Raw genomic sequence first — 14,218 nt, forward strand, 5'->3', positions numbered from 1 at the left:
TGGACGAAACACATCGATTCTTCATAGTGCTCATGAAATACGCTGATGTCTCTCGGTTCTACTGTACCTCTACCTCTCTGCATTAACATGCAAGATTGAACAAACACCAAACAGTTAAAATAGCTGTCATTTACAACACAGTCATTATGGTACATATTGGAAAAAAAAAATCTTTAAGATTCTCTGATACCCCCTTCAGAGATATCAATCTGTCATATGTGCATATGTATAAGTTAATTGCACAGGGAAATTCTCCCATCAGCCTCAGACGCTGCCTCAGAAGTCTGTCTCAGAGAACGCAGCTTTGGAGCCAAGCCAACAAGCCTATCATACTGCTCACACTGACGCCAGCTGTCATAGTGCCACAGTAAAAGAGAAAGACGGTGACGTTTGAGAGAATACATGACTACCGCACCCGTCCCTTACAGTCATTACAAAAGCCTTGACAGATAAGCACAATTTCAAATGGGTACGTATGAATCTCCAGATGGGGTGAATCTATGCGTTTGAGATGAATGCCGCGTTAACAGCTCATTTATCTGTACCCTAATTCCTGTGTCTCAATCTTGCAGTGGTAAGGCCTGAAATGTACTTTACGCAAGTCGGCTAGACAAGCTGGATTGTAACGTGTCGTGTTCTGAAAGGTGTCAGAGCACAATTCATAATGCAACGGCCAATGTGTGTATTCTCGGCAATGTCATAGCGGCTATTAGAGTGAACCAAACGTGTCCAATCCTGTTCCCAAGGCCCTGCGGCAGCAGGATTGGACACTTCTGTTTCAGTTCAACTACTGTCATGGGGAAGCAACAGTTTGAAGAGCTAGTTAAGCAAGTATAGCTAGCAACCTGAGTCAGCAGGGGTCATTCTATGATATCAGTTCCTGTTTTATGTTTTTTGGTCCTTCAAGTTTTTCAAAATGAATAAGCAGTGAAGCAGTTGTATACATGTATACACTGCTTATTAATTTTTGAAAAACTCAGGCAAACATACTTATATATTACATATATATTACCATTAAAAAGTTTGGAGTCCATACAATTTTTTGTTTTTGAAGGAAGTATCGCATGCTCAGTGAGGCTGCATTTATTTGATCAAAAATACAGTGAACACAGTAATATTGTGAAATATTATTAAAATAACTATAATTAATTTTAAATATAAAATAAATATAATTGAAAATAACTATTTTCTATCTGAACATATTTTATAATGTAATTTATTTCTGTGATGCAAAGCTAAATTTTCAGCATCATCGCTCCAGTCTTCAGTGTCACATGATACTTCAGAAATCATTTTAATATGCGATTTGCTGCTCAAGAAAATGTCTTGTAATCAGTATTGTCGACAGGTTAATATTTTTGTGGAAACCGTGATTCATCCCCCCCCCCCCTTAAAAAAACAAACAAACAAACAAGGTATGACCCCAAACTTTTGAACAGTAGTGTGCATATGCATATATATCCATACAGTATATATATGGTAATATATATATATATATATATATATATATATATTAGTGCTTTCAAACATTTAATTGTGTATTTTTTGACAAAATTAAAAGATGAAAAAAAAAAATTAAACAATATTGTCAGTGGCCCCCAGACATTCAAAGGTAAATCTATCGCTGAGGTTTGTTACTGGCAGAATATCACACATTAAAAGTGTTTAGCAGTATTGTGCACCTGCAATTTGTTGATCAAGCATTCACGTCTGCGTTTGCGTACTTGCGTAAAGTGTGTTTCTGGCCTAACCTGCCTTACAAAGAAAACTGAATTTGCCACACAGAGGTCACTAGTTGAATTTCCATTTAACAACGTTGGTTAGTTGCTGCTATACCGCCACAAATTCAGGTCTTGTAACAGATGCATAAATTTGGCCTCCCGTAGTGCTGTAATTTGAAGCAGCAGTGCTCCGTTCTTCCAGATCCGCGTTTCACGACATCCCAAGACTTTCCTGACGCACTCTTACAGGAATCAAGCTGGAACGAGGACATGGCACCCTCCAGGGAATAACTCACAGTTCTGAGCTAGTGGTTAACTGCAGACTTCCCTCAGGGTTCTGGAGGGTTGTAGATGGCAAAGATGGTGGAGGTAGTGATGAACGGTGGGGAAGAGTGTGAGAGAGAGAAAGACAGAGAGAGAGGAAGAGCACAGTGGAAGTGCCAGCACTATAACAAATGGGCCTCCAGCCGAAGCCAGTGCAATCCTTGGCGTATGTAGCGCACCAGTTCTGTCATGCTGCTGTGCTGCGTCAACGGTTCCATTACTGAGTCCAGCTCCACAAAGAACTCTGGCAGAAGAGAGAGACACAGTGTGATCGTCAACATGGGAAGTTTGTGACTCTGGTAAATTATTTATAACAGGTGTTGATAACCTTTTAGACATTAAGTGCCATTTTAATTGTGCCATTGACAGCAAAAACCAACAATAAAGCAGATGCAGCTTGCTGGCAAGAAACCGTAACTACAACATCTTGACCCAAAAAGCATGTGGGTTCACTGACGGCATTCAAAAGTAGTCACGTATTCAGACAAAATACAGTTGTTTATAACATATAAATAGCAATAAAAAAAAAAAAAAAAAAAAAACTTGACAGTGACTGTTTTAGGGCTCTCAAAAGTAGAAACAATGGACCTGTTAAGAAAATGTAGTTACATTTCTTTCCTGGGGACAGATTCTTATTTTCAACATTTAAGAATATATGAAAAATAAGAATAATTATTTACCTATAATATTTCTTAAGAAAGTTCTAAAGACAAAATTTGAATTCCTGAAAGCAATGTTCTTAAAGAATCATTTTAAAATTATGATAACCTCCACCTGGTCTTAGATCTCCAAAAGTAAGATGTTTTATGTTGTTTCAAATATTAAACATTACAACATTGGCCACTTGTTTCATATAATACATATTACTATTACTATGGATATGCATGAGAACTCTTAAGTGACAACAATGATCAGTCATGATTATGCATGACATGATTTTTTTGTTGTTGTTTAAAATGAAGTAACAAATTAACCAACTAAAAACAATTCTTCAATAACTTCAAAGTCTTTCATTTTCTTCTTAAGAACATATTTGAGAACATCTTCAGGATATTTCAAGAATTGCACTTAGGAACATCCCAACACAATCTTATGAAAATTCATAACTATTTTACATTTTGGTGGCTAATTAGAATGAATTTGTACATAATTTTCTACATTTTTGTATAAACCATATAAACTTAGAGTATTTATTTATTTATTTTTAATAGCAGAGGTTCTGTTCTTTCTTTTGATATATTGTATGTTCAGATATTCATGCAACAAAAACAATATTCTGGAGGCCATGACATTTTTGTGAAAATGATCAAAAATGCTGGCGGGGAAAGAGTTAATGTTACGTGTGGTTGTAGGGACAAGCACAACGACGATGAAGATGACGAATATAACAATACTTTAATTCCAAACAGAGAGAGACAGCATACACACGTGTAGATACAAACGAGAACCGACGATGAGTGAGGGCAAACACAGGGTATAAATACAAGAGACTAACAAAGGAACTAAACAAGGTGATGGGATAATTAACAAGACACAGGTGGATCAAATGAACTAATAAGACAGACTGGGGAAAAACTAGGTCACAGGACACCGTACATGTAACAGTTAAGAAATGTATTATATATATATACATTTATATATATAAAGATATTTGTGAATCCGGCCCATGGTTTTCATGCAGCTATGATGGAAAAAAAATTCTACAGTAAAGTATAATATATATATATATATATATATATATATATATATATATATATATATATATATATATATATATATATATATATATATATATATATATATATATATATATATTATATATATAAAGATAGTAAAAATGTTATATTAATATTATATTATATTAAAAAAATTCTACAATAAAGATCTAAATAAAAATAATACTTGTTTCATAACTGAACACATAAAAATCTTTTTTTAAAAACTACCCATTCATCTTTAACTAAATTTTCCTGGGCACTGAAAATCAAAGAGAAACATCAATGTGAATCTTCTCAAGTTTAGCCTGAAGATAACGTGAGTATCTGATGACATCACTGCCACCTACTAATGACTGCAGCAATTAGCAAACAGATGACAACAAAAGACTAAAGAGTCATGTACGCGCCCGAGGACCTGATACTGTCATAATTAGCCAATCCCGCTCTCATTCAGACCAAAGCTCATACCCACCGGCCTTTAACTGCATTCATTTCTAGGAAAGACACTGAGGAGGGGAAGTTGAGAGAGTTTATTACGGCTGATTTCTGAGGCGGGGGACACCTCGTACAACACGCAGGGTCTCAGAGCGTTTTAATTAGTCTCCTCCAGAGGACACACAGAGAGAGAAAGAGAGGAAATGACAAGCCACATCAGATCTCAAATGCAATTAGCATAGTGGCTTTTTCATTTCTCTGGTGGTTGGTATCAAATGTTGAGTCACTGATAACGCTGCAAGTGCGAGAGGTGAATTTCTTATATAATGCAGAGATACAGTTTATGACAGCGAAGACAAATGAGATTTATCCGCATGGGAGAGATTTTGGAAAAAGAAATTCTTTACTTCGATGATTGTTTTTTATGCAAGATATAAAAGCCCTAAAAATTGGTAGGCGAATAACAAATTTTGTCTATCGACTGCAGTTATGTATGCTCGTATTTAATATACTCAATTCAAGAACTAAAACACTATAATCAATGCATGTCTTCTAAAACGTTGTCACTTAATGAACAAAGAATAATAGTTAATAATTTTCATTTCTATGCACCAACAATTCCATACCAAATCATTTTAATACATGAAAAATGCTGAGAGTTATGTGATCCATTTTGGAGTGATAATGAACTATCTGAATTAGCAAATGAATTTAGGAAACTTCATGTCCAAATAAAAAGTCAATTAAAATCATTTCAATATTCACAGTGATGCTTTATGTTATATCCCCAACAAAATCACTGTAAACATGATGTATTTTTATTTATAGCTCAGCTATACTCTCTACTTGCAGTCTAAAGAAAAAACGAGTGTCACAAACTGTCGACTGAACAATAAAACCTGAAATATGTCTGAAAAACCATCCTACCTTGACTTTCCTGGGCCAGCTTGTCAGCGGTTTCCCAGTGTTCATAGCTGCGCAGGATGTTGTTGGTGATGTTGACATGACTGGCTGCCATGTGGTGGATGCGTTGGGGAATGGCCACACTTCCAGAGGCAGAGGAAGAGCCCATCACTCCAGTGACGCTGCTGACCGAACTGACAGGAGATGGACTCAGGGACATGGGAGACGGGGTACCTGTGCTCCTGTTAGGAGACAGATGAAACACTGACCAATGAGAATTTTGGAAAATCAAATCCGCTGTATCCCAACATCATTTCAAACTGAGCCGGCACTTTCCATTCCCTCAAAATGGATCATTCCTATTCTTCAAACGTAGGTGAGGCCCCGTTAAAAGACAGTTTGTGTCTCAGTTTCTGTATTTTATGTTACGTTCAGTAGCCCAGCCCACAGTGAAATCTAATCGGATCGATATCCTGCGCCACACTGCTCTATATTACTCAAATATGTTTTGATTTGCTGTTGTTTTCTAAAGTGCAAATGCTTCAGGGAGAACTATTTTCATGTTACGCCTGGTTAGTACAAAGTGTTTCAGCTTGAATGCTCAGTACAATCATGTTCAGTACAACATTTTAGTGTATGGCAATGATTACCCTTATACAAAAAGAAGTACAGTTTAGCATACTTGTAACTTATAACATAAATAATAAACTTCAGAAAGAATACATATAAGAGTGAACTTAATGTATTGTTTTCCAACACATAATTGCATGTTTACAATCAAATGAACATATATTATTACATTTATATTAAATGCAATTAGTTGAATGTTTTTGACCTTCTTAAGTAGGACTTAAGTACATCTGTATATGTAATTTCATAGTTATTTCTATTGTCTTTAAAATATCTTTAAAGTTTACTGCAGAATGTATTGACAAGCATTTTTCGTCAGTTAAAATATACTTTAATGTCATTTCTAATGAAACTAGTATGTCATGTATTTGTAATTACACAGTTAAAATTCTAATAAAGTACTTTACATGTTTTAGTATAATCAGTGCATGTCATGTGTTATTAGTCAACACATCAAAATCAGTGCACTTCTTTAAATTGTGCCAGCAAGATTATTAAAACAATCATTTAAAATGTTCTTTAAAGTAAACTACTTTTTAATTCGATATAATTACAAGTGCACTTTTTTAAAAAAGTGTACTAAAGTTTGTTACGAAACAGTCAAGAAAGTCAAGTGGCATTTTAATTTCATTAATATTATACTATCTGCAAGTACAGATTTTTAAAAATATACTTTTACGTTTTTGAAGTACACTAGTGCACATAATTAAAGGGATGGTTCACCCAAAAATCTATTTTTTTTTTCATCATTTAATCACCCAGTTGTGAAGTTCCAATCTCGTAAGACTTCTGTTCATCTTCGGAAAACAAATGAAGATCTTTTTGATGAAATCTGAGAGCTTTCTGTCCCTCCATTGACAGCTACGCAACCACTCTAAAAAAATGTTTGGTTAAAAACAACCCAAGTTGGGTTGAAAATGGACAAACCCAGCAATTGGGTTGTTTTAACCCAATGGTTGGGTTAAATGTTTGCCCAACGTGCTGGGTAGTTTTATTTAACCCAACTACTGATTAAAAATGACTATATGTCTGGCTTAAAATGAATCCAAAATAGGTGAGAAATTAAAAATCAGACACATAATTACTAGAGTCAACAATAATAATCAAAAGGTATACATTTACTAATAAGCAATTTAATAAATGTTTATTGTTCATTATTCATTATCTTCTTAATAAATGCTCATTTATTAAACATATTAATTAATGTTAATTTCCAGCATATTTTGGGTTCATTTTAAGCAAGCAATAGAGTAATTTTTATACAACAGTTGAGTTAAATAAAATTACCCAGCACGTTGGGCAAACATTTAACCCAACCACTGGGTTAAAACAACCCAATTGCTGGTTTTGTCCATTTTCAACCCAACTTGGGTTGTTTTAAACCCAGCATTTTTTAGAGTGTACCAGTTTGACTCTTCAAAAAGTTCATAAAGAGATTGTAAAACCAATTCACATGAATTGAGCAGTTTAGTCCAAATTTTCTGACGAGACACTATTGCTTTAAATAATGATAAGATTGCATTTGGAATGAAATGAGAGTGAGTAATTAATGATAGAATTTTTTTTTTTTTTGGGTGAACTATCCCTTTAAGCACACTGGGTACCACCACTACCATCAGCCATGAGATTTTTTATATTTACCCAACAACCCTTTTATCAGTATCTCAGTACATTATCAACAGTAACCTGCAGACAACTATCGGCACACATATTCATTGGTCTCTTTAGTACTGCAACCCAAACAATCTGGTTCAGCGGCCTGTAATCCACTGAAAAATGGAAACACGCTCAAGCCTCTGCCGGCTAAATTATGCGCCCTGTCAACAGCCAGGCCCCTTCGCAATGGGTTTCAGGGCTCTGCTAAAATAAATAAACTCCCTCTGAGGTGAAAAGAAAGCTGAAAAAGATTCATGGTGGTAAAGGATGAGGAGGAAGTTGAGGATGGATGTGTTGATCACAGCTACAGCAGGTACGGCTGGCTCTTTATTGCTAATGTAGTGGCTGCAGGGGCCGGACCGGTGAGGCTAATTGCTTTTGACAGGCAGGTTGGCAGGCGAACAGTGGGCCTGGGTAGTGTCCAGCTAGAGGCCAGATCAGACACGCACACAAAGTCAAACACAGCGCCTCTCGCACCAGCTCACCCCATTGGTGCTCAGTTGCCATGGAGCTGACATGGAAGCGATGCTGCTTTCCTAGAGTTCATCTCTTCATGTCTCTTCATTGATGTCAAGATACCTTGACTGTGGATTCATATCTCACACTATAGTTTTTCCCTACTTGGCAGCGGGACGAAGTTTCAGGAGGGCTGTTCTCAAGCAAGATGGAATCTTTTCATAAGCTGGCAGAAATACAAAAGGACAAGGAGAAGAAAATACACGTACTTTCCATTGGCTCCCCATGGTGATGGTGCTTGGGAACTTTTTGCAGAATTCTGAGGGAACAAGAACACGTAGGTTGAGAACATTATTTATAAGCAGACAGCACATAATCGGCAAATGCAAACACGTTAGATCTTGTGCAAATGTTCAAATGCTAATTATCGTAATTGGCTTACTGTTTAACAATGTACATGTAGTAATGCCATACATGATTAATGAGAACATGCTCTTCAAATAAATATGCAGTCAAGATCTCTAGCTCTATTTCTTATTTGCAAGAAACAAAGGCATGGGGTCTTACCTTGAAATACTCCATTAGTGAGCGTGAATACTTCATCGCATGATCTTTCTTCAGCTTGAACATTCGCAAGTACAGAAGTGACAAACATCGATTGCTGAAAAAGAGAAAACATTATGTACTATTAAGATCCTGTTAAGACTACTAATGTAGCTTCATCAAGGCAAAGTATGGGAGTTTCATTAGCTTTGGGCACTTTTATGTTTCACAAATTGATTTTTTTTAAAACAAACATTTTGTTATATGAAGATTACAATGAAAACATTTGTAACCATGCCATTATTATTTATGCAGATTTTTTAATGCCTTCATGGGTAGATTTTGTTGTTTATTTTTGTCACAGACCTAGACCTTTTGTCTTAAAATATAAAAACCCCTCATATAAAAATTTAATTGCATTTTTAAAAACATAATAATCAAAAAAGGGACATAAATCTCATCCATTTCAATAGTTAAAATGGTAACACTTTACAATACGGTTAATTTGTTAAACATTAGTTAATGGATTAACTAACATGAACTAACAATGAGCAATACATTTGTTACTGTATTTACTAATCTTCGTTAGTGTTAGTTAATGAGAATACAGCTGTTCATTCTTTGTTCATGTTGGTTCACAGTGCATTAACTAATGTTAACAAGCTTTTAATAATGTATTAGTAAATGTTGAAATTAACATTAACAAAGATTAATAAATGCTGTATAAGTGCAGTTCATTATTAGTTCATGTTAACTAATGTAGTTAACTAATGTTAACTAATGAACCGTATTGTAAAGTGTTACCGTTAAAATTATATATATCAATCTGTACACAAATGATGATATTTCCTTTATGACCAATAATTTTGCCTGTTATGTACAGTATATTAAGTGTTAATGAACAGCTTGAGATTATATATTAAACAAAATGTGAAGAAAATTGAGATAAAAACAAAAATAATTATGAAAAGATTTTTTTTTTCTCTAATCAACCTGTGATTTTGTCAAATTATACAACAAATGTGAAAATATTGTGTGTTTGTAGGATGAAATGCTAGCTATAAAGGCTATGTTTACACTGTCAGTTTTTGGGATTGACAACTGCATTTACTCACAGGTGTGAATCTCGAAATGTCCCATGCACACAGCACTTCTGTCTGAAAGTGCAATGGGAGTGAAACCCGTATTCTCATACGAGTAACCAAAGTCAGTGACCAAAGTAATATCAAAGATGGCGACGTACATGAAATCGAAAAGCCTTATCACTTTTGATACGACAAGAGTCCAATCGAGCCACAAGTTCATCCATCAAATCTTCATTAACCGACAGCAGCTTTTATATCTGGGCAGAGAACGAAGCATTTGAGTCATGTGTAGAACACAAAACTGACTAGAGCAGCTCCAGTGGAAAACAGGATCTAAATCCTTCAGATGACACACATCTCAAATCTCTGTCGCTGTAAGTTAATGAAAGCAAAACCACACACAAAAACCCGCAACACATGGTAGACATGTGTTTGTGCAGCTCACTCGCACTGTATGACATGACAGACAACCAGTTGTCCAGTCTGGTTCTGTTCACACAACTGTGAGAATACAGTTGTGAATCTTGAAACTTTACGGCTGTGAGTTGTGTTACAGAATGCGGTTGTGAGTCCTGAAAACGTACAAGTGTGAGTTTGGTTATAGAATCAGTTGTCACTCCCTCAAATAACTGAACTGTGTGATTGTAACTGTATTAAAGGGTTAGTTCACCTAAAAAAATGAATATTCTGTCATCATTTACTCACCCTCATGTCGTTCTAAACCTGTTAGACTTTTGTTCATCTTCAGAACACAAATTAAGATATTTTTGATTTCTGTCCCTTTATAGATAGCTACGCGACTGATACTTTGACACTTCAAAAAGTTCATGAAGAGATAGTAAAACTAATCCATATGAATTGAATGGTTTAGTCAGAATTTTCTGAAGAGACACAATCAGTTTGAATTTAGGCTAATATTCATATATAAACATTCTTCAACTCACACATCAGTTGTGGTAAATGGAAGCTCAAGCATGTTTGCTTGACGTGTGCGAGAACCAATGAGGTTCATTCTTGTGGGTTATGCAGCATGTTTGAGCTCCTGCAAGAGGTTTGTTTTTATGCATCAAGCAGTTTCAGTTGAGCTTCTGTTTATGTTCGCCGATCAATGTTTATATGTTAATAAAAGCATAAATTGTGGTAAAAAGCATAAAAAGTGGTAGTCGCATAGCCGTCTATGGAGGGACAGAAAGCTCTAAGATTTTATCAAAAAGATAATAAAGGTAATCAAATTTTTCAAGTTATGATGTTCTCAATTTTAAGTAAGCAGAACTGTCAAGTTTTAAGTTTGTAGTACTCATGCATGTTTATTGCTCCTAACGTGAAGCACTGAGTTAGCTAACTCATACATTTTGATAGCAATTAACATAAAAATATTTAGTTAATTAACTTTTTTATTTTGAGTTCTTGCAAATCAAATGAGTTATTTACTTTACTGTAAGAAAATACAAAATTGATACAAAAAATGCCAACTTGCTAATTTGCTAACATGTTAACAATAGCATGGCATAACACTTACTGAATAAGTACAGCAACTTAAAACATGTAACTTACCAAGCCGCTACTTGTCACCATTATGGTAACTCTCCAAAAACCCACATTAACAGAAACTCTTCTAGGTTAGCATAACAAAACATCTCCCTTACCATTAATCTTGTGCAAAAAACATTATAAAACACTTTATTTTAGCATTTACTCTCCCTTTCGAGTGCCATGGGCAAAGCATGCTGGGAAATAGAAATTCCAGTCCAGTTTCACTTAAACTTAAGTTCGTCTAAATTTAAAGAAATGAGTTCATACAACTCATAACAATGAAATAGTTCAGTTTACTTAAAATATATCAGTTCTGTGAACTCGAAAGAAAAAGAAAGTTCTAAATACTCACAGCAGTTAATTTAACTGAACTAATTTGTTCAATTTAAGTTTGTCCTACTTAAAACAATTAAGTATTTTGAGCATTAGGTTTTACAGCGGTTTGGAACGACATGACGTGAATAATTAATGACAGAATATTCATTTTTAGGTAGACTATCCCTTTAAGGACTCAAATACAGGAGTGGGCAGTTTTATTCCAAAAATGTGTAAAAAATGTAATTTCCACCAAAGTGTTATTAAAAACAGTACTAACTTTGAGATGAGGTGGAAATGACGTGTTCAGGTGAAAGTTCAAAACAAAACAAAACAAAACAAAACAAAACAAAACAAAACAAAACAAAACAAAACAAAACAAAACAAAACAAAACAAAACAAATTCTCTTTTGATGCAAGGATGTCCACTGATGGACACAGTTAGTAGTTGAATTAAATACTAAAAATTGTGTGAAAATTCACAGGGCCAAAAAAGCAAAAACATAAACAAAAACAACAACAGTAGTATCAGAAACAGCAGTGTGCATCAATATGAGCAGTGAAGAAAAAGCAGCCAGTATCATGGGGTGGCTGACCTTTCAACAGTATGCTTGCGAGACACCAGATGCTTGGGACATATGCACAGCCCCATGAAACCAAAACTAGCTTTCTCACATTTCTGACTCATGCAAACTACTGAAGTCACATTAATATATAAACAAGGTGTCTGTCCCACCTAAAGCCGGACAGAAGCTTTTATGGCATCTTGTTGATGTTTCTTTATTGTGCATAAACCATTTCCCAGTGTCACAGGTCAAAATCTACAGGTTATATTGGCTTAATGTCTGATACCAGAAAGTAAACATGTTTTTACAGCCCTCTTAAATGCATATAATATCACCCGAACAGTATTATGTCCTCGACCCAGGTTTATAAATCATAAAAGCAGCAGCCTTTGAAAATCCCTTTCGGCTGCTAGACGGCTTTCATTAACAAGCCAGAAAGACTGGCAGCTGAATTGCAATCTGCACTGATGACTGTCATCTCGCTATAAGCGCAAAACTAACCTTGACATTCAAAATAAACAAGCCGCCGCGGCGTGACAGGCAGGCAGAGCACGGGCGGCTTTTATCTGGGCGAGAATATGTTTCTGCCGTCACCATGTGGAAATCTTTCATTATCCTCTAATAGCTTAATGAAATACAGGAATAATGATCCACTCTAAGCTGATTAAGCGCTTTAGCAGTGTTTTAAAGCTTCCTTCCAGATACGGATGATTGTCGTCGAGCGATGGCTGAGAGGAGATTTAACTGGCTGCTAGAGCAAAGCGCTGGATTTAGCTTCTGATGGTACGCGGGGAATGGCGTTGGAGTTATAATACCACCCCTAACGCCCTTAGAAGGACCTAACGCTTACAACCACTTCAAAACAACTATATCAGTTGGGTTATCAATGCAATTCACATTCACAAGTCGTTTACCCACCAAATAGTCAGTGGACTAATCTGACGTCACCAGACTATTGGCATGAAGTCTTGGCCGCATTGCGGGTCATTCTGGCTACATAGTCAGGAAAGGATCTTCTTATTGACATTTAAAGTGACTGACCATGATTCACCTTTTTTGTGATGTTTAAGGGTGGGTATTCTCAAATAACCTGCATATCTCTCGAAGCAAAGCAGAATGTAGAAATAGTCTCAAGGACACCATGTTTACTTGCTAATGTCTTTAATAATTAATTATTAATTTCCTTCAAAAATAACAAAAAACAAAAAAAAAGGTAATAGAGCTAAACAGCATTTTCCTTTGTCAGCCATAGCCTTTAAGTCCACTGAGGAACAAAGTGGAAGACACAAATCGAATCATATGATTTTAAGATGAATGACGGTGTGCGTATGAGCCGGATTTTAATTTTTTAATCATGTTTTGTCTGTCGTTACAGTGGCAATGACAGGATTTCGCGAGTAGCAAGTAAACACAACATTTATATGTTATATATATATATATATATATATATATATATATATATATATATATATATATATATATATATATATATATATACAGCTATGGAAAAAATTAAGAGACCACTTAAAGGTACAATTTGTGATATTTTTTTCCGCTAGAGGTCGTTAGAAGCCTATTGAAAACAAAGGCGTAGTTTGATGACGCCAAGTTTTAGAGTGGAAACTTGGGACATGTGGTCTCCATCTCAATGGGCGGTGCAAAAGAATAGGGATTGGAGTCTGGAAGAACTCATGTTCGTGGATGCGATTATTAACGTTACTGTAGTATGAAGCAGAGCAGGAGCGAGTGTTGCGGGAGCTGAACGAGGAGCTGGAACGATTGATCAACACACGCCTCACGAGCAGCGGGACTTTTATTATGACACAGTCGCCGGCGCCGCTTCCGCTTTTCCGGTCATGAGTTTACGGGAGCTGTCCTTGTCGACAGAACCAGCAGCAAATGGTAAACAGTAATTATGTTCCATAAATAAGTAACACAATCCACCATAAAACGTGCAAGAAGTAAATAAGGAACTGCTTGAAGCAAGCTAGTGGTTTGCTGGACACTAGACACTACTTCCGCATTTGTCCACGGCACTGTTGTCATGTGGTTTCTACGTCAGTAAAGGCGGTAACAAAGGTAACTGACGTCATTGACAGGCGACTGCACTGCCCCGTGTCACTGTTTAGAATGGGAATTTTCTCATGATTTACAAGTAGTTGAAAACATTAGAGATATTGTTTGTAATCAGCTGGACAAAATATATAACACTAGCCTAGTGGTTTTTGGATATTTTACTGCAAAAATTTTACATATTGTACCTTTAACATTGATTTTTGAACTTGGAGTGGTCTCTTAATTTTTTCCATAGCTGTATATATATATATATATAT

At 35.6% G+C, this 14,218-nt stretch overlaps 1 protein-coding gene across 1 annotated transcript in view; it reads right to left on the reverse strand.

Moving 5' to 3' along the window:
• Positions 1–1,577: 1,577 nt before the first annotated feature.
• aff2 (AF4/FMR2 family, member 2) overlaps positions 1,578–14,218 on the reverse strand; it is a 251,205-nt gene continuing 238,564 nt past the window's right edge. The window contains exons 18-21 of the mRNA XM_067382897.1: positions 8,411–8,504; positions 8,113–8,162; positions 5,126–5,343; positions 1,578–2,289 (exon numbers count right to left, since the gene is read on the reverse strand). Of these exons, the coding sequence (XP_067238998.1) occupies positions 2,168–2,289; positions 5,126–5,343; positions 8,113–8,162; positions 8,411–8,504 (484 nt within the window). The 3' untranslated portion in view covers positions 1,578–2,167. The remainder of the gene's footprint in view (positions 2,290–5,125; positions 5,344–8,112; positions 8,163–8,410; positions 8,505–14,218) is intronic.

This window comes from Chanodichthys erythropterus, chromosome 1 (assembly GCF_024489055.1).
Source record: "Chanodichthys erythropterus isolate Z2021 chromosome 1, ASM2448905v1, whole genome shotgun sequence".
NCBI lineage: Eukaryota > Metazoa > Chordata > Actinopteri > Cypriniformes > Xenocyprididae > Chanodichthys > Chanodichthys erythropterus.